At 43.6% G+C, this 22319-nt stretch overlaps 1 protein-coding gene across 7 annotated transcripts in view; it reads right to left on the reverse strand.

Annotated features, from left to right (window-relative positions):
* Positions 1–22319, reverse strand: part of MGAT5 (alpha-1,6-mannosylglycoprotein 6-beta-N-acetylglucosaminyltransferase) — a 363475-nt gene that overhangs the window by 19071 nt on the left and 322085 nt on the right. For all 7 annotated transcript variants that reach the window (XM_059927612.1, XM_059927613.1, XM_059927614.1 and 4 more), the window contains 2 exons: positions 14853–14969; positions 6987–7061 (listed from right to left, as the gene is read on the reverse strand). In XM_059927612.1, the coding sequence (XP_059783595.1) occupies positions 6987–7061; positions 14853–14969 (192 nt within the window). The remainder of the gene's footprint in view (positions 1–6986; positions 7062–14852; positions 14970–22319) is intronic.

Genomic DNA, 22319 nt, shown 5'->3' on the forward strand with positions numbered 1-22319 from the left:
CCACTGAGAGGAGAAAGAGAATTAACTCTGGGGAAGGGAAGGAGGGTAGGGGTAGCAATCAGAGAAGGCTTCCAGGAAATAGGGACTTCTGGGCTGGGTTTTGTAGGCTAAATACGAGTTAGTGGCTTATCATAAACATGGTGCTTTGCAGATAACTGGTGCTCAATAAAGAACTGTTTCACTGCATTGAATGGTTCTGGCATCATGGGGCTTTGATAGTAGAAGTAGAAAAGGATAATATTCTAACCCAGAAGCTTTATACAACCAGAAGAGACATAAATAGTAATTTCCAATCTGGTTAACAAGCCCACTTACAACACAGAACATCTGCATTCCTCTCTAATAATTATTTCAACCAGTCACCAAATTTCCCTAAATTTGCTTGACTATGAAATTTTCCTAGAGTAACTATAAGAAGAAAGGTTTATTAATCAACAAATTTATGAGAAAAAGTAATGTTCGGAACCAATGAACACAATGTACTGTGAAAAAGAAGTAAGGATGCTGTCTTTATAACAAAGGCTAAGTAGCAGCATGGAGAAAACGTTATTTATCAAATACCAAAAGAGCTGGAGAAGACTGGGTAGGGGGAAGAGGCAGGCTGCTGCCTAGGAGAGGAGCACCAGGTGGGCGGGCTGGCTTGTCCCTCCCTCTCGGTGGTACGTGATGGGATCTTTTCCACAAACCCCCCCACCCCCAGAGTGGAGGTCTGCCCAAACCTTTGAGTTACTACGTCCATGACATATCAGGTGCAAGTAGATTTCTGCAGAAACGCACATTGTCTGGAACCAAGAAGACAGGCTCAGATACAGGTCTGGGGGCAGGATCTAAAGGAAGTAAGGTCAGGAATTTGCAAAAAAAAAAAAAAGAAAAGAAAAGAAAAGGGGGTGGTGGTGTAGGTTCAAGGCCATGACATTGGGGTTTGGGCCAAGTTCAGCTAGCTATCTTATAGCTGGGAAATCCAGGGCCAAGCACAGAAAAAGTGTTCAATACATTGTGACTGACTGGATTAAACACGTTTCAGTTGCCTGCTGGTACCCGCCATTCTCAGCCTGTGCTGGCCTCAAAAGGAGTGAACTCTGTCCACGGGTGGCCCCTGGGGCTGATTCCCAGCAGTGGGCGGGAATTTACATTTCCACAAGGGCAACAGAGAGGGTGGCTGTGAAGCTGAGTTGTGGTGACTAATCTCTACAATGATCTTTACACTGCAGATCAACGAGCCAACCAGCTCACTCTGGAAAGAGTTAGACATAAACCTCCCACATTTCAAATTCTTCTACGACTGGGAGTCTATCGGGAGAAACAAAAACAAACGTCCACACGCATGCGAATGTTCAAGATAACACTCCACTTTTCACGACAGCTAAAAGGAGGAAATGACCCAACTGGAGAATGGATCAACAAACTGTGGTCTATCCATACAATGGAATACTATTCAGCAGTGAAAAAAGAATGAAGTACCGACACATGCTACAACGTGCATGAACCTCACAAACATTAAGCTGAGAAATCTCCAGGAAGGGAAAATCTAGAGACAGAACACAGATCAGTGTTTTCCTGGGGCTGGGGGAGCAAGCCAAGACTGACTGCATATAGGCACAAAAGAGCTTTTCAGGGTGATGGAAATGTTATAAAACTAGATTGTGGTGGTAATTGCTCAAGTCTATCAATTTACTAAAAAAAAAAATCATTGAATTGTACCCTTACGTGGAGTGAATTTTAGGGTCTGTAAATTACACCTCAATGAAGCTGTTTAAAAAACTACACCTCAATTGGTTTCTGGGCTCCTGCAGCAGCAAGTAGTTAAGGCTTTCAGAGGACCTACTCTGTGCCAAGCACTGTTCTTTGTCTTAAACATGTATTCATCTACTGATTCCTCCACCAGCCCTATGGGGTAGGTAGTATTATCCCCATTGCACAGAAGAGGAAACAGCACAGAGAGATTAGAAACTTGACGGAGGTCACCGAGACAGGGGGGCGGAGCCAGGATGTGAAACTGGCTGTCAAACTGCAGGGCCCAGCAATGAAATCATTACCTACCCAGCCCCTCTGGGTTCAGCAATGGCTGGGCAAACAGCAACCACTGAGTTTTCAAAAGAGGAAACATTCCTAAGTGACTGCCAACTTTCTCCCTGTTTCTATGCCTTTTCCTCTTCCCCTGCAAGCTGGCACCTCCACCATCCCCCCTACCCTGCCAACCAGCTTCACTGCCAGGCTTGAACATGCCCCACGGAGTTCAGGATGGGCCCCGATGAGCTGGATTTCCCAGGCGCTGAAGCTGATTCCACTGAGGCTCTTGGAGCTAACTCTTTTCTCCCCTCCGTATCTCCAGAGTGCTTTTCACATAAATGACACAGCTCCTTGCAAGATAATATGAGCACAGTCATCTTGTAGAGTATTTGCAGGGTCGTTACAGAAAGTAGAAAATAGGGCTGAAGAGCACGTGCACGGTTTTCAGAAAGCAATCTCAACATCGCCAAGAACTTGCTCTACCCTCTAGCCTGAGGCAAAGACCTGAGTCTTTCCCAAGAAATGCACAAGGAGAACCGTGACAGGCCTGGACACACTCAGGTTAGGGAAGAATAGTGCTCTTGATCTTAGATTACAAGGATTTTTCTTCTTGGCACACACTCCCACTGCTGGAGAGAGTGCCTCTTTTGGAGAGCTGATATAAAACAGCGTGCAAGGCTTCCCTGGTGGCGCAGTGGTTAAGAATCCACCTGCCAACGCAGGGGACACAGATTCGAGCCCTGGTCCGGGAAGATCCCACATGCCTCAGAGTAACTAAGCCTGTGCGCCACAACTACTGAGCCTGTGCTCTAGAGCCCGCGAGCCACAACTACTGAGCCAGGTGCCACAACTACTGAAGCCTGTGCGCCTAGAGCCCGTGCTCCACAACAAGAGAAGCCACTGCAATGAGAAGTCCACACACAACGAAGAGTAGCCCCCTCTCACTGCAACTAGAGAAAGCCCGTGCACAGCAACGAAGACCCAGTGCAGCCATAAATAAATAAATAAATAAATTTATTTAAAAAAAAAAAGAATGTGCAATCCAAATCAACATTTTTAGCACAGTAAAGGGAGAGGGGGCATTAAGGGAAGATGCAAGTGGTTTTCCTAAAGCCAGGATTTGTTCCCATTGGTGCTGCCTGGGCTGGTAGGGTAGGTCAACCTGCTGTCAACCACTCTGTACAGAGTATATGTTGAAACCTGGGGCTTTCTCAACTGCTGTCAATTGGCTTCCTCTGGCTCCTGTTGCCTGGGGTGAGCTTGATGGACAACCTTGAAAGGGTTCTGGGATAAAAGTTTCCTTATTCCCCTAGCAGATCGCATGGAGGACTCTGAAGGCAGAGATCAGCCTAATTAGGGCTGTGGTGCTCCTACAGTTTAAGAGATGAGAAGTGTATGCTCCCACCACCCCTTCGGAGCTTGGGGCTTTCCTGTTCATACCAGGAACACCGCTCTCTCCCCTCATTGCTCTTTGAAGATATTCTTTTGGCTGCAAAAATAATGAACACCCCAAGCTCTAAAACACTAGAGCCTGGGGCTAATCGTTAGAGGCAGAAGACCCAATCTGTGAACCAGTGGGGTCTTGGCTTCCTAATTTCCCTCTGCTTTGGGGGAACATTATGGCTCTGACAAAACCCTCCCCAGAGGCCTGGGATAAACTCAAAATAGGCCCCTCTATTGCTCATTTAGCAGCACTGAGAGAATGTTGAGTAAGAAATGCCCCAAACATAAGATTCCTAGAATGACTTTTCTAAAACACCAATCTGAGAGCATCACTGCCCTATTGCTGGGTTAAAACCTTTCTTTAGCCTCTTGTCCCAGAAACAAATTCTGAATTCTTCAGCTGAGCCACAGCACCTTTTCATGATGTGTCTCCTCCTCCAACCTCTTCTCTCACATCGTCTCTCTCTTCAGTCACAGCCAAACTTCCAATAATTCACCACCATTTCTCTTTTTCACCCCCAGGCCTTTGCATCGCGACCTGTCTGTACCACGACTTTGCCTTTAGGACTCAGTTCCCGCAAACTGCTTCCGGACAGACGCTCGCTCCCCTCCCCCATCCCCACCCTGCATCTGAGTTACGTGATCCCAAAGCACCTGGGTAGTCACTATGACAGGTGTAACCAACTGCAGCGGCATCGCCTGTGAACTTGACCTTGAAGCTACCCGAGGATATAGGGCCTCATCCCTTGACACCTCTTCTTGCCCAACTCCCAGCGCTGTCTACAGCCCCCTCCAGCTGACAAATATTTTCAGAGCGGATGAATGAATAAACAACAGCAGGCAAAAAAGAAATCCCTGGATTTCTGTGAACCGCAGAGCTCTGCAGGAAAAAATCTCTACCAAGGAGGTAATGTGAAAGGGCAGTTTTACGAGCATGTTTTCCAGAAGACAATTTTACTAGCATGCTCTCCATAAAGGCCAAGATGAGCCTCCGGGTTCTTGGCACATAGGGAAAAAAAAGCACACACTCTCACTCCCCTTCTCATTCATTTATTCATGTCTTCGGCTTTTGTGCACCTACTCTGTGCCAGGCAGAGGGCTAGGCACTTGGATGTCAAGGGGAACAAGCTGGGTGTGGCCCCGAATCACGGAGCTTTTGACAAGGTCTATTTAGGGAACGGGATCTTCCTGTTTGAAAGGAAACCTAGTAATATTCACAGAGAACAGGCCACATGAGAACTTCTAAGGACTGGCTGGGATTCAAGAATCTTAGGGAAGAAAGAAAGACAGTCTTCAAATAAATGTGATAGAGTCTTTTCAAGTATCATATGATATCGCTTATATGTGGAATCTAAAAAAATGATACAAATAAACTTATTTACAAAACAGAAACAGATTCACAGACATAGGAAACAAACTTACGGTTACTAAAGGGGAACGGTCCGGGAAGGGATAAATTAGGAGTTTGGGATTAATACACACACACTACTATATATAAAATAGATAATCAACAAGGACCTACTGTATAGCACAGGGAACTCTACTCAATATTCTATAATAACCTACATGGGAAAAGGATCTGAAAAAGAATGGACATATGTACATGTAAAACGAAATCATTCTGCTGTACACCTGATTGATTTAGGTTGTACACAACATTCTAAATCAACTATACTCTAATATAAAATTTAAGAAGTCTTTTTACACCTGGTGGTGAGCAACCATTTTCCCTGAGAGGAAGTGGAGACAGGAAAGGCGGAAGTGGGTTCCGTAAGCAGCTGCAGGGATCCTAGTAGGATCCTGGCCTCCTCGGAGGGCAGTTAAAGCTAACTACACAGTGATGTGTTAAATCTCACTGTCAGAGGCCACAGCTGCCCTGTCTGCACCTTCAGGAAGGGCCAGCAGCTCCTTGAGATCAAAGAAGATGGGAAGTATAGCTCTGGGAAAAGTGCCATCACCCGGGGCCACAGCAACGCTGGTGGCGCAGGCCTGGGCTCAGACCAAACCAGCGTCAAACCCTGATTCCATGACTAAGCCCTGCGACTAAGACTCTCTGTTCCCGTTATCCAGAGAACGGGGTGATGACTGTCACCTCCCAGGATTACTGTGAGGGTAAATGAGATGAGGCATTGGGACGTGTTGCCATAAAGTCTGTACGTAAAGGGCTGCTCAAGTTAGGATGATGATACTGTCACTCTTAAGTTGGGTGTCATGTGAAGAGTGACTGAGATAGTGATTCAAATGCTCAGCTCTTGTGGTAAAGTCTAATACGGTAGCATATATTATGTTATATAATAATACACAAGAATATAATAATGTATAATATAGTAACATCACTAGTGTGCCTTTACTGAGCAGTACGTGTTAGCCCTTTTCTAAGCACTTCATATGTACTAGCTCATTTAATCCTCACATCAGCCCCATGAGGTTCTATTATTATCCTCAGTTTGCAGGGGAGGAAACTAACACATCCAAGTCATACAACCAGAAAGTCTTGGCGGAGGGGCTGGAACCCAGGCGGCTGGTTGCACTGCACCCCCTTCTTGCCACTAACAAAAATTCAGAACATCAGACCCGGCACCCTGAAGCCTCTGCCTCTGGCTCGGCCCGTGCAGCGGCTGCACTCAGGGCTGTCTGCGGCTCACCACGGTCTGTGGCCTCAAATCTTTCCTTTGAAACCTGCCTTGGTCTACAGTCTGCACCTGCTTCCACTTTCAACATGCCATTTCTACTTTCAGCCTTCAGAGTCCTCACCCCCTATTGTGTCAAGATCTCATGACTGCCCCGAGACGCTCTGCTTTGTCTTTTAAGAGGAGCCCCTTATTTCTGGCATCTGGTCAGGGAGTTCATACTCCCCTACCCAGGGGGATGCTCAGTCTGCCTATTTCTGGCTCTGTGTTGCTTTTGAAGCCTACGGAATGAAAATGTTTTAAAATGACAGCAATGACACTTTTGACCTTTACTTCTACGAGCACAAGACATAGTTTCCCAACTCTGTTCGGCGGGGTGGGACCCTTGGAACCCTCCTCTGCTTTGGAAGTGAACTTCTGCTTTTATCTGTTTCATATACTTGGATTTCACGTGAAGTTTCATTTGAAAACGGGTCCTATTTTTAAAAACGTTTGAAAACCACTGAAGAGTCCGAACATATTTGGAATTACCAAACAGATATGGAACCATCTCTCTGTTCCCTCCCCACCCAAGTCTTTGTAAGGTCCCTAGAACCCAGGCAGGGCACAGGTCTGACGGTGAAGGATGTTTTCATCTCAACCATCCAGTCTCTCCCTTAAGTTTCCATTTGACCTTCCACCATCATAAAGAACATTTTTACCCTAAGGACAGACTGACTCCCTGGGGTGACCTTGACAGTTCATAATTTAGAATTTCAAGAAGCCATTCTGTAGCTTGTAGAGTCCTCCAAATGAGGAAAATAAGCACAGAAACATGGTAAACTCTTAACCGTTCATGAGAGTCCTCTGGCGTAGCAGGAGGTAGGACACAGCAAGGACAGACAGACTTCTGAAGAGCCTTACTTGTTTTTCGATGAAAGCGTTGATTCTCTGTAGCATCCCCTCGCATGTGAATTCATATGGCATGTACGGCTCAATCTGCAGAAACAGAACATGGTATCATGAAAGAGGAAGACACAGGACACGCAACACTTACCCAGTCCTCCACTGAGTCACTCACACTCAGGTGCCAACACCTGCAGGGATCCTTGGGAGGGGCTAAGACTATGAACTTGGAAGTCAGCACACCTGGCTTCACAACCTCATTATGCTCCTTATCAGCTGTGGGACCCTGAGCAAATTACCTACCATCTCTGAGCCCCAGATCCTTCATGTGTAAAATGGTGATAAGAAAAACCCATTTCTTGGAACGTGTGGTAAAGATTACGGGGGGAAAAAAAGGGCTTAGTTCGGTGTCTAACATACAGTAGGCACTCAACAAAAGGTTAGAAGGTAAGCTCCATGGGGCAGGGTCCATGGCTGCTGGGTCACCTGCATCCCGGTGCTGAGTGGGGCGGCACACGTTGGAACCAGCAAACATCTGGTGAATGAATGCATGCTCCCTGACCTTAGAAAGGCACATGATGAGTGGTTTCAGGACCCATGACAGTGACAAAAGCGTTGTTTTGCATTAGTAGGTGAGCACGTTCCCAAAGAACTCATGGTGCAAAAACAGAGTGATGAAGTGTCCCAGAGAGTTCAGCTAGAGGGTCCCAGGAAGCTAGAAGGTCAAAGCCAACTTCTGCTCATGCTGGGCTTTTAAGGTCAGCTATGACTCCAGCAAGCCAAGACTGAGGAGGGCCAAGATGCAGAAGATGTTCCAGTGGGGAGCATTAGTGGGAGATTAGACATGAAAGAAGGACAGCAGGAGGACAGAACTAGGATCATGGAAGCTGGTGAGACAGGCTAGGAAGAGGTTCACTGGATTTCCACAAAAGACTTGTGATTTCTACTCTAAGGAGCCTAGGCTTTACTTGAGGGTAGCAAGCAACATAGAAGGTGCTTCCCTGGGGTAGGGGAGGCAATCTGATCAATACTGTGACACCTGATGGAAGGGGAAGAAATGCGGGTTGGAGCTCTGCAGTGCCTGTGCCGACACTATGAGGCCTGCGTCTTCAGGAGCAGCCGGCTGGCATTATTAATCTGAAATGGAAATTTCACTTGGGAGAAAATGGCCAGCAATCCAGTTTGTTACAGCTCCAGAAAGCCCAGTAGCACTTATCAGCACATTCACCACCTCCCTCTTAAGTCTACACTCAGCCTATCTCAAATCTACAGGGTGGAGACCTGGACAAAACATCTGTGAGTTGAGGCCTGCTGAAAATGGGACAATTGACAGAGAAGACACCCTCCCGGGGGTAGCCAAGTAGCTGTCCTCAAGGCAGCTTCTCCCGTTTTCTGTGTGTGTTGATCCACACATTACATTTGAAATCTTCTTCAACCATGATTAGTAATTTCATAACATGTCTTCGAATGCACAGTTAGATGACACATCACACAGGCTGTACCTCAGCCATCCCTGCCCACATCCATCCAGAGAGAGCCAAAAGAGGCTGAGCCATAAGTACTGTAATATCAGGGTAGGACTATTCTGCATGAGCTGAGGTCCTTTTGTTCCTAGATAGTTTATCTCAGAAGAGCTCAAAATGCTTTAACTGACTTACGTCTTCCAAGCTTGCGTCTTCTCATCTCAAGCTTTTGCACTTGCTGTGCCTTCTCTAACCCAAACACAGTCCTTTACACCAAATGTAGACTTTTTCTTTTAAAGAATATTTATTTAATCACCTTGTGAGTGATTCCAGAAGCTTTCTCTAACTGTCTAGAGATATGTCTCTTCCCATGTTTGTGGGAAAAGATATGAAGGAATAAGAACAACAACAAAAAATGTACAATAGAGGACTTCCATATTGGGCTCATTTATAAGGGGATAAGTAGGATTTCTAGAGTGAGGTAAATAAACATCGGTGGGCCATCTGTCACATGACCGACAGATCCAGTTATATGGTGGGAAGCATACTGAATACTCAAGGGTCATTCCTACAACATATTCTAAAGGGTATCCATTAGAAATGAAAGTGCATTAATTCAAAGGGCTTATGCAATAAACACAGAAAAATGGCTCTTCCTGTGTCCTCCTACCAACCAAACCCAGTTTAACCAAAGGGGATGTGACTCATTAACTGCTTTGTGGCCAGTTCACTGTTTTAAAAGATAAGGAGCCAATTTTCCTATAAAGGAAAAGCAAAAAAAAAAAAAAAAAAGAAATTGTATTCTTAAGCCACCTCTGCCCGTGAGTTCCACTAGCCACCCTGCTGTGTACAGAAGCAGGGCCCTCTGTGTGGGAAAGCTCCCCAGAGCCCTGGCTTTAGGAATACTGGGCACTGGCTAGCCTCTGATGTCGGATCTGCTGCACAGATTGTGTGTGTGTGTGTGTGTGTGTGTGTGTGTGTGTGTGTGTGTGTGTGTGCGCGCGCGCGCGCGCGTGCATGACAGTTTTCTGCAGAACCGTCCTTCAGGAACAAGTCAAGGTCTTTTGGGGGATGAATGAAAGGGAATGTTGAAACCACACCAGTCACTGAGAATCCCAAGTGGGGTCAGTTACGGAGAAGCAGGGGGGAATGTGCTTGGCCATCTTGCTGGTGGACAAAGGACTGTTACTCATATGGCCATAGGAAGGACGCCTGTAGGTATGCAGTCCCTGCTGACCTTGGAAACCTTCCCTATCCCCCATCTTTTCCTCCGTTTTCTCCTCTTCACCTCCCTTCCTGTGGGATCTCCTGTGTCTAGTATTGCTCAGCGTTCTAACTCAGAGTACGACTTCTACAGGGAACTGCTCTCTGATATCAGTTAACCTCTGCACGGTCCCACCTGACAGGTGGCTTGGCATCATTCAATGACAGATGGTCTTAGAAGGTACCAGAAGTCCAGGGGTTGAGTCTTATCTCCTCTATCTACTAAGCACAGAACTTTAAGTCAGACATTTCCTGGAATTTCTCTTGATGATTTCAAATGTAAAATAGGTCATGTCATTCCCCTGCTCAAAGCTACCCATCATACTCAGAATAAAATCCAGAATCCCTATTGTGGCCTATTTAGAGGCCCTACACACTCTGGCTCCTGCAGACCCTTTTATGGTCTCCATTATTTCTGATGGGGTGTTGGTGGTCTTTCATACTGTTACTCCCCTGAATGTAATAAAATTTTCTCTGGCTGCTTTCAAGATTATTTTCCTTATCTTTTGTTTTTGGCAGTTCAGCTATGATGTATCTTAAGTGTGTTTTTCTCAATATTTATCCTGCTTGGCCTTCACTGAGCTCCGAGGATCTGTAGGTTGATGTTATTCATTAATTTTAGAAAATTCTTAGCCATTATCTTTTCACAAATATTTCTTCTGGCCAGTCTCTCCTCTGAGATTCTAATTACACATAAATTAGGCTGCTTGATATTGTTCCAGAGATCTCATATGCTCTTTTTTATCTTGTTCTTTTTTCTCTATTTCAATCATTTCTATTGATAAGTCCTTAAAGTTCACTGATTATTTTCCTCTGCTGTGTATAGTCTGCTGATAAGCCCACTGAAAGAGTTAATTTCTGATACTGTACTTCTCAGGTCTAGCATTTTTTCATTTGGCTTTTAAAAAAAGTTCCCATCTCTCTGCTGAAATCCCCCATCTATTCACATATGTTGTCCACCTTTTTCATCAAAGCTTTTTTTAAAAAAAATTAATTAATTAATTTGGCTGCATGGGGTCTTAGTTGTGGCAGGCAGGTTCCTAAGTTGCGGCTCACGGGCTCCTTAGTTGCAGCACGTGGGCTCCTTAGTTGCAGCATGCAGGCTCCTTAATTGCGGCACGCAGGTTCCTTAGTTGCGGCATGTGAACTCTTAGTTGCGGCATGCACGTGGGATCTAGTTTCCTGACCAGGGATCGAACCCAGGTCCCCTGCATTGGGAGCACGGAGTCTTAGCCACTGGACCACCAGGGAAGTCCCCAACAAACCTTTTAATACATTTATCTCAGCATTTAAAATTTGCTGTATGGTAATTCCTACATCTGAGCCATCTCTGAGTTTGGTTTTATTGATGGTGTCCTCTCTTAATGATGGGTCACGTTTTCTTGCTTTTTTGAGTGTCATGTAATTTAAAATCTTGTAATTAAATATGAGAAAGCTTGGCACCAAATTTCTGACCCATTTATAACAAGCATAAGGATTATAATGATAATAGTCTTTGTATTAATCTCATTCCTTACTTTCTCTCTCACTCTCGTCTTTCCCTTTACTTCATTTAATGCTGTTTTTCTTAATAAACTAGTCAAAAATACTAGTTTCAATCCAGGTTCTACTACTTAGGAGTTGTGTGAGTTTATGTAAATTACTTAATTTCTTTAAACCTTAATTTTCTTATCTGCAGAAGGATTAAATGAGATAAGGCTCATAAAGATGCACAGAAAGAGATTCTGGAGGTATAAAAAGAGCTTCTCCCTACATATGACCTATTATTATAATTACTTCTTTTTCCCCCCTTAAGTGGCCTTAAATGGTTTTAGGGAAAGGGATGGTCAGGGTTTTAAAAAGGGGGGCGGCAGATGTTCCATGAAGTGAACAGAGCCTCATGTAGGAGTGGACAGAACTCAGCACCCACTTAGTGCTTTATGTGTCAGGCATTCCCACGAGATTTTTGTTTGACAAAAGGGATCTATTATCTAAAAACTTTTGGACTCTATGATCCAAGATTTTCTGCCTGTACATTAGCTTTCAAATTACTCCTCTTCAAAAGCATGCACACTTAACTAAGTGTTGTGGGTTGAACTCTGTCCCCCCCCGCCAAAAGATATGTTGAAGTCCTAACCCCCAGTACCTATGAATGGGACCCTATTTGGAAATAAGGTCTTTGCAGATGGAATCAAGATAAGAAGAGGTCATAGTGATTTAGGGTGGGCCCTAATCCAACATGACTGATGTCTCTATGAGAAGTGGAGAAAACAGAAAGACACACACACGGAGAACACCATATGACAGCAGAGATGAAAGTGTTGCAGCTGCAACCCAAGGAATACCTGGGGCCACCAGAAGGTGGAAGAGGCGAGGAAGGACCCTCCATGAGAGGCGTCAGAGGGAACGTGGCCCTGTCGACATCTTAATTTCAGATGCCGACATCTTAATTTTAAATGCAGCCTCCAGAACTGTGAGAGAATAAATTTCTGTTGTTTCAACCACCACTTTGCAGTTCTTTGTTATGGCAGCTTTAGAAGCTAATACCCTAGGGGACTCTGAGACTGAAGAAAGAAGAGCCTTCCATCTCTGCAAGAAGGATCCTCTGGTGGGAAACTGCAGACGTGCAGCAGGTACTTGAGGTGGCCAGCAGTACCACACTCACTCGGCACTTCATCTCTTGGCTTGGCCACCAGAGGTCTGGGGGACTTCTGCCCTAAACTTGAGACTGGGATGAGATTGTGCACGCCGCTGATGGGAAGCTCTGAGCAGCTACCTCAAAGCTCAATAACGAGACCTGCTCTAAAGGGATACGGATAACACACTGGCGTACTCTTGTTCCCCAGGAGATGTGCTCAGCAAGCTGAAACTGGCAGTTGGGAGGGCCTCACTTTATTCCCCAAAGGGGAAAGACGGCCCTTTATATGGGCCAACTGGCAACTCCTCCTGGGATACACGCCTTTCTAGCCTCTTCCCCTTGACTCTCACTGTTCCTCTAACTCGTGTCTTTCTGGGCTCACTTCTCAGTTTAACTTTGCAGATTGCTACTCATGCTCTGAGACTTAACTCAATGCTGCATTCTCCAGATGTCCTTATAAGGAGCAGAGAAGACAGAAATAGAAGACAAACTTACGGTTACCAGAGGGGAAAGGAGCGGGGAGGGATAAATTAAGACTTTGGGATGAGCAGATACAAACTACCGTGTATAAAGCAGATAAACAACAAGGACCTACTGTATAGCACAGGGAACTATATTCAATATCCTGTAATTAAACCATAATGGAAAAGAAAATGAAAAAGAGTATATATATTCATATATATACATACACATATGTATACATATCTGAATCATTTTTGTTGTACACCAGAAACTAACACAACATTGTAAATCAACTAGAGAAGACAGACACTCCTCCATCTCTGGCATGTTGGTCTTGGCACTGAACATACACTGCCTTAGTGTGCTGATTTGCATACATCTATTCATCGCTCCCTCCATGCCTCCCATCATCCGTTAGGTACATCGCTATGCTGGGTCCTGAGAACACAGCAGTGAGACAGATATAGTTCCTGCCCATGTTGCTTACAGTCTAGTGGAAATCCAGACTATCACTAACAAAAGTAAGAATGTTATAGTATTACATTAGCCAAGACATGGAAATAACAGTCCATCGACAGATGAATCGACAGTCCATCGACACACACACACACACACACACACACACACACACACACACTGGAATATTACTCAGCCATAAAAAATGAAATAATACCATTTGCAGCTACATGGATGGACCTAGAGATTATCATACTAAGTGAAGCAAGTCAAAGACATATATGATATCACTTATTTGTGGAATCTAAAATACGACACAAATGAACTTATCTACGAAACAGAAACAGACTCACAGATATAGAGGACAGATTTGTGGTTGCCAAGGGGGTGAGGGGGCAGGAGAGGGTTGGATTGGGAGTTTGGGATTAGCAGATGCAAGCTATTATCTATAGGATGGATAAACAACAAGGTCCTACTGTATAGTACAAGGAACTATATTCAATATCCTGTAATAAACCATAATGGAAAAAGAATATGTAAAAGAATGTATATACATGTATAACGGAATCACTTTACTGTACACTGGAAACTAACACAACACTGTAAATCAACAATACTTCAGTAAAAAAGAATATTACATTATTATATATGTAATACTGACTTAATACTCCTGACTAGACATTTATTATGAGATCGACACTGCACTTAAGCACTTTGTATTCATTATCTCATTGGATCCTCTCAAGTACCTGTAAAGTAGGTGAAATTAGCCTACATCAGGGATGAGGAAACTGAGCCTCAGAGGTTAAGTAACTGCCCGAGGGGACACTGCTAGACCTCAACCCAAGCTGTCTGATTCTAGCCTGTCCTCACAACCACACCTATACTGCTTCTCTTAAAAAATTATAACAGAGTAATCGCTGCTCTGATAGGAGGAAGACAGAGGGCAGGGTTTACTGGTAGAATCCAAGGCAGTCCCGGGGTTGGGAGAGACGATAACTTGACCCATCCCTACAGGGTGGTAAGTTTCCTACAGGCAGGGAGTCAGCCTCGTTTATGCTTATGGAAGTGAGCGTCCCTGACAGTGGTTCAGAGGGCGCTCTGCATACAGTAGGTACTTAATACATGTCTGCTGAATTGTTCTGGAGAGTCCAGAGATGTTAGTTACTTATACAAAATTTTATAAGATATTTAGGTAGAAAAGCCAAATAAACAGATGTTATAAAAAACATTTCCCAGTATTTCCTTAAGTAGTCCTTTTCCTTCTCACTTTTTTTTTTTTTTGCAGGGGAGCGGGTCTATCTTTTCTGATCTTTGGGAGAGCTACATAATGAGGTCACTGACACAAGTAGAATTCAAGTTTCTACTGCTGTGTCTGGGACCCAGGAGCCATGTCGAAAGGGTCTGCAGAATCCATGCACACATCTGGACACCAGCTCTAATTCCATTTCACAGAACCTCCACAAAAATCCCCAGGCCAGTCCTACAGCTGGGCCATTTTCTAATTTCAGAGTCAAGCTGACATGGAAACATTCTAATTACTCGAACGAAGGGCCTGTGATGCTTTCCACATGATCCCGCGTTCACATCACAAATGGGGGAAAATGGAATAAAAGAAGTAACCTTGTGACTTAAAATTGCTTTCACGGCGTCCTCCACCTCCTCCTGATGATCGAGGTCAACAGTCCAGACGTGTGGCTGGCCGATGAAAACTTCGGCATAAGGATGCTGGGAGGTCAGCTGGAAAAGGAAAAACAGAACACCTCAGTCTCACGAACACTGACTTTTTTCATTTTTCAACCTTCTGTGCTAGGTGAAGCGTTATGCTTTTTATGGTTCCGAGTTCTACTTGCGTAGGTAATGTCATTTTTTGTTTTTGACCCCTGACGATCGAAACCTCCTAAGCACCCCGTAAGCAGATAACAATAAAAGAGGGAGGGTCCCACAGCCTTCTTTCTTTCCTTTTTTTTGACCAGCAGGACGTCTACTGTCAGGACCATCTGGATAAGCACGCACAGCGCTGACGGGCACAGGTAAGGACACTGGAGGCTGTAAAGTGTGCCCGGCTGGAAACACCGGCAGTGCCCATGGGTGCCCATCAGGTTCATGTGGGATGTTTTAAAAGACACACGGCCAGGCTACGCTGTCTTAGACCCTTTGAGCTGGGATCTTGGGCACTTTGGAGGGGTTCCTGGGAGTCTAGGGGTCCCAGGAGGGCAGCCGGTGGGCCATGGCCCTGCGTGAGACCATGACATCCACAGGGTCAGGTCCGGTGATGGCTCCTCACCTTGAGTCCCACTTTGAAAAAAGAGTTAGAATGTCATAACCAGGTGACATGGAGGCTGTTACAGATGGCTTCAACCCCCCAAATCACACCAAGAAATAATGAATATTTACCCTCAGTCATATCCCAGCCCTGAAAATCACCTAGATCAAACTAGCATCTGTTATAAAATACTGGTTAGGATAGACAGGTAAATACAAGGAAATTACAATAAAATTGTCATAGGCTTTAAAGTCATAGAAGGATACGTAATGGCACATATGAAAGGTGATAGAAAGGGAAATAATGCTACTAGAAAAAGAGAGAATTTTGGAATAATAATTAGCATAACACTAGAGCCTTAAGAGTCATAAAGGCCATGTGTGATCAGAAAAGCAAGGAAAGGCAGCTTTTGTTTTAAAGGAGGTTTTATTTTAAAAACAAAGGGTGGTCAAAGAAACCCAGAGGAATATTGGCAATTCTCAGTTCTGGAAGAATCCGTTTTTTAAAGACAGCTAAATTTACCCCGCAAACGTATTCCCACTTTTATTCTTGTATCCTTTTAAGGTTGTGGTAAAAAGAAAGCATTCTGGTGCATTTTCAGTTCTCAAAGTTGGCGGGTGCTGCCCTAGCCCCTGGCTGAGGACCAGGGATGCCAGACGCCTTGAGATGTGTGTGCCCGTCCTGCCCAGGGCAGAGCTGCCCACTCCCCACAGGCTTTCACACGCCCCGCCAAGCTCTCAGGTGGGTTCACAGAATCCGACTCTTTGGCACAGTCTGAATATACATTGAGTTTTCCAGAAACATAATTGCCATGTAAATCAAGGGACGTTTTATTGGGAATTTCACCAATAAGCCGTTATCATTTCAGAAAAATCATGGCAGCAAAGTCAATGCCACGCAGAGGATCTGGGTCTCCAGTACAACATACCCAAACCAGTCTGTGTTTGAAGCTGTCACAGTAATGCCAATCGCGTATATTTGTGTGTCTACATGTAGGCACCTTTTGATTTAGCTTCTCTTTCTTTAATGTCAATTATAAGTAAAAAGGGCTGACCAGATTCAGCTCAATGTTTTATTCTTCTTAAATACAAACATATTCATTGTAAGGAGGAATGAGACACCATGATGCCTTCTAGTGTGGTTCATGGGTATGATACAGTATTTCCGGACTACATATACACAAAATATCTATTACCTTATAGCAAAGTATTTTCCTTTTACTTCTCTTTCATATTAGAGTTAGAGAATCATTCTTTTTTAAAATTGCATATGTTAGCAGAGTATATTTTTCATTTCAGGAGTGAAAAGTAGATGTTGTAATACACTTCGAATAAAAGAAGGTGTTGGGTCCAGAAGGGTTGAGGCCAAGCTGGCTCTCTTTTTTTTCTTCAGATCCCAATATACTCAGAGAACTGGGTGATTCAACTGGCACCTCTCCAGTTTGCTCTTGGCCACCGTTCTTTGTGTCTTACCACACCAGTGGTGGGCGTGCATTACTCAGGGGGGAAACCCAGAAGATAAATGACTGTGCCTCCACGCTGAGCCTTCTCTGGCCCCCACTCGTGGAAATCAGGCAATTCTGAGGTGCAGGTATCCTAGGACTTTGCTCCTGCCTCTTCTGCCAGAGTCACGCCCCTCGCTGGCCTGCAGCTCCCCCATGCTTCTGACATTTACCCTCTTTCTTTTGCTCAGCTGTGTGGTCAGGGATAGAAGAAGAGTGCCCGCAGGCTCCTGGAGCTGGGGGAGCATTCTTTTCTTTTTCTCAGCACATATTTTAGATTGAGCACGTATCAGTGAGGCCCCTCGGTTGGGCCGGGCACTGTGCTAATCACCTGAGCAGACATTATTTATCAGGTTTCCTGTGTATTGATGAGGATTCTGAGGGTTAGAGGGGCTTACAATTCCCCAAGACCACACAGCTAGAAAGCAGCAGAGCAAATGCAAATCTAGATCCTTCAACAACTTTTTACCTTTTGACAAAAAAGGAAGATGACAATTTTAAAGGAGGCTCTTGAGTTCTTAAGACAATGACCAAAAGAAGCTCAATGTAAACACCAGCCTTTTCATCACTTGCTTAAAACCGGCTAACCTAAAACAAACTCCCAGGACTGAATGTATGTCTGTATTAGACCTTTCCTGAAGCTGAGTAAAGTGTCACACCATTTTCATTTTGTGGCCTGGTGAACAAACTAATTAATTCTTGCAACTGAATCAGGGTAAATGAAAGTTGCCATCAGTGTCACTATTTAGCAGTCTCTCTCCCCTCTGCCTTTTAAGGTCCCTGCTTATTTACAAGGTTGCTCTAAGCACTTTGAAAATATAAAATGCTGAGCCATTGTCATTTTGTTCATTTACATTTATGGAGGGTTACTTAATTTTATGAGTAAGGCATTTTGTGATTCATTATTCCCCTCTGGATGTTCCATTCCTCCTTGTTAATTTATTGAGAACCGTCTGATCTGAGCTACTTCATCGTATATCAATCAGTATATTTACTGGAGTATAGTCTGTAAAAGTAATGAAAATCTTATTAAATATGAGATGTTATTTCAGAGCGGCTGTTAAATCTCCAAGAAGAACACAAGTTCTTTTTATGGAAAAGGAAACCCTGGAGCCAGAGAATTTCGAATGGTTTACAAAATGTCAGAATAATGATTAAGAACCTACTAATCTGTTTCCTAATATAAAGATAGAAATCCAAATTATATTACATTTAAAGTGTAACTTGAACCAACCACATTATACTTAAGGGCATATGGAACTTCTCTTGAGTGTGTACACTGTGGTTTTAAAAATGGGTCCAATGCAAAAATAAAAACAAAGCTTTTTGTTTTCTAAATACAAAGAAAAATTTAGACTTCTCTTCAAATGAAGGCAAAGAAGAGACATAGATGCAATTTATATGGACCCATTTACATGGATCTATTGTTGCTTAGCTCAAAAGATTAGCAAAGGCACAAAAAGATAGCTACGTAATTATATACGTTTTGGTTAAAATTTTTCTATTTGCTGAGGGAAAAAAAAAAAAAAAAGGATACTTTCTAGGGATTCTTGACCCTTAGAAATCTGTACAAGTGTTGATAGCTCTTTCCCAATTAAAAGCATCTTTGATCAGGGGGATTCTGTGAGTTGAAAGAGCAGAGTGGGGCGGCCCACCTGCCCGTGAGGTCAAGTTCACTGGCTCCTCTCAAAGCTGTGTCCTGTCACTGGCTATCAGCCTGCTCTCTGCACCGTCTCCAGCGGAGAAGGAAATGGACATCAGATGGAACCTGCCCTCCTGCATAAAGTAAAGTGACCTGCTTGGGGTTTTCCCTCCAACGCATCAACATTCTTGCTTCTCCAACTCAAAACCCAACTCTTCTTTTCCTATAAAGCACAGCTCCCCCACTATCCCCTTCTAGCTAACCCAGCACATTCTCCACCGGGCACCACTCCAAGTTAACTTCCCCCGCTTAATGTACTCAGCTATTTCCTTATGCATTCCCGTTGATTAGGCATCGCTCTTATCACACTTCCATATCAAAATCTGAGCTCCTGGGAAACAGGAAATGTGTCTTGATAAGTTCCCCCAATGCAGTGACTTAGTACCACAGGCCCTGTGGGGATACAATGAACGTCTGTCAGCTGACCTCTGCCTCCCAGCCCTCTCACGGGAGCCCAGGACTGATGGAGTCACCTGTGGGAGGTCACTTGCTGAGCAGCTGTTGAAAGCCTCCCCCAGTGCCATTCTAACTGGAGTCTCATTCCAACACTGGTGGGACCATCTGAAAGGATAGGTGGAACCAAATGCCTGGGCGGCAGCTCCAACACCTATTCCCTTTTTATGCCATGAAGTGAAAACCCTCTATCACCTCAACAAAAAGCAAATTACTAAAGGATCATACCGACAGGATGAACATACTTTTCTCAGCAATTTCATACTGGCTGATCTGATCTATGTAACATTACATCCTTCACTGGCAAAGGGTTAGATTGTGTTTAAGAGGGTCTTCAATTTTTTTCAGGAAAAAGTACTCAGTTGTAATACAGTGTTATCAAAATCTTCAGAATTATCAGAATTTAAATTATTATCTAATTCTAATGATCAAGAAGGTACCAAGTCAGTCCAAAATACTTTTGATGAATCATTTCCCAAAGTCTTGTATATAGAAACTGCAGCAAGAAAACTGATGGGTTTCTTTGCTTTTCATGCATTAGTAAGTCAGACAGAGAAAGGCAAATACCATGTGATATCACTTATATGTGGAATCTAAAAAAATGATACAAATGAACTTATTTACAAAACAGAAAAAGACTCATAGACATAGAAAACAAACTTATGGTTACCAAAGGGGAAAGGGTGGGGTGGTGAGAGGGATAAATTAGGAATTTGGGAATAATGTATACATACTACTGCATGTAAAATGGATAAAAAAACAAGGACCTACTGTATAGCACAGGGAACTATACTCAATATTTTGTAATAACCTATATGGGAAAAGAATCTGAAAAGGAAAAAAAAAATATATGGAACTGAATCACTTTGCTGTACACCTGAAAGTAACACAACATTGTAAATCAACTATACTTCAATAAAAAACCATTTTTAAAAAGCCCTTAGCACATAGTAAGTGCTCCAATAAATGTTAACTAAGATGGTTATTATCACGGGAAACCAGAAAAAAAAATCATGAGGGAAAAATCATCATTAGAATATCACTGTAACAATGGTTGCAAGAAAGATCCACTGATACATGGTAAAAATAAATGGGCAAAAGTTGGAGGAGAACGAGGGTATTTGCATGGTCTCAAAGTACTTCCCCCAACAAAGAGAAAAACAGTAACTTTACGGTGGAGAAACCTGGCAAACACGATCTTAACTAAGTGATCAAGGTTACATCACCAAGTAATAAGACATTGGTATCATGCACCCCCTGACATGATACACTGAGGCCACATGACTTCTGTGGGATTCTTGCCAAAAATGTGTAACCTCAAACTAATCAGGAGAAAACACCAGTCAAATCCAAATGGAGGGACAGTGTACAGAACAACTGACTGGTACTCTTTCAAAATGTCAAGGTCATGAATGACAGTGAAAGACTGAAGAATTGGCACAGATTGGAGGAGACTAAAGAGACATGACAGGTAAAGGCCATGTGGGAGCCTGGACCAGAAAAAGGATGTTAGTGGAAAAACTGGTGAAATCCAAATAAAGTCTGTAGCTTAGATAATATTACGGTACCAATGTTAACTTCTTGGTTTTGACAATTACACTGTGGTTTTATAATATGTTACCATTAGCGGAAGCTGCATGAAGCATATAACCAAACTCTGTACTCTTTTTGCAGCTTTTCTTTAAGACTAATATTATTTCAAAATAAATAAAAAGCAAGTTCCAGCAATTCCACTCATAGGTATATATACCACAAAGAATTGAAAGCAAGGACTCAAACAGATACTTGTACACCCATGTTCGTAGCAGCATTTTTCGTAATAGACAAGAAATGGAAACAATCCAAGTGTCGATGAACAGAGGAACGGATAAACAAAATGTGGGCTATTCATACAATGAAATATTATTCAGCATTAAAAAGGAAAGATTCTGACACGTGTAACAACATGAACGAACCTTGAAAACATGCTCAGTGAAATATACTGGTCACAAACACTGTATGGCGACACCTTACATCAGGCACCTAGAATAGGTAAATTTATATACAGAAAGTAGAGTAGTGGTTCTACTCTTCTATTCAGGGCTCGAGGAGGGGAGAATGGAGAGTTACTGTTAATGTACAGAGCTTCTGTTTGGAACAATAAATCTATGAGAGTGGATAGTGGTGATGATTGCACAACATTGCGAATGGACTGAACGCCAGTGAACTGGACACTCAAAAAAGGTTAAAATCATCGTTTCTCACTGTGTATAATTTATCACAAAAAAGTGGAAAAAGCATCGAAAATTACAAGTAATTATCCAATTTAGGCAGATGTAGAACTTCAGAGATTTCCTACATTCAAACGTAACACAGGCATGATTTATTAGCCCACACTTTCTACCCAGAGCTCCCAAGTTTCAAAGTCAGCCGCACGCTAGAGCACAGATGCCTAAGCTGAGAGACATTCTCACTGCTGGGGGGCATCCTTTCAAACCTTTGCAAAGAGTAAGTTCTTGGGTACCAGACTGAAGGTTCCTGATCTGTGTTCTGGTACCCGCCCCACAGCACGGGAAGTCCAAACGCTGTGTGCATGAAGTGTTGCTGAGGAATGACCCCCCGCCCCCCAAAGCACTCCCCAAAATGAAGAACTCAAATTTACAGTACTAGCAGAAGGAAAAAGCAAGCGTGCCCACGCACACACACACACACACACACACACGCACATGCCTCGTTAACCTTCATCAGAGGTTATCCGGGCCACAGGTTCATCTTTTTCAGGATAATCTGTGGTCTTGCTGATCTTCTTCCATCTCCTTTGGCCCTTTCACCAGTGACGGGGAGGGTCAAAGAACTCTCAGAATGATCAACTCTATTAACTGGTAAGTTCTCTGACTGAAAGGTAAAGAATAATCATGGAAAATGTGTTTTATATACTATTTGGGGAAGGGGGGAATGGGGTCAGGAGAACTGACCCAGAAAGGTTTAAAAGTAGCAGAGGTGAAAAATGTATGCTTTAGACACATGTCCTGGGAGGGCCACCCAGCAGTGTCCTCCCCAGTAGACGGTCCCAAATGACAAGGGCACTGGGACAAATCGACACTGAGAGGCTTCTTCCTTGAAAGCAGCCTGGAGAGCCACTTACGAACTGTGCAGAAATAATAAGAAATCAATCTTATGGGTTCTTGC

This window comes from Balaenoptera ricei, chromosome 7, assembly GCF_028023285.1.
Source record: "Balaenoptera ricei isolate mBalRic1 chromosome 7, mBalRic1.hap2, whole genome shotgun sequence".
NCBI lineage: Eukaryota > Metazoa > Chordata > Mammalia > Artiodactyla > Balaenopteridae > Balaenoptera > Balaenoptera ricei.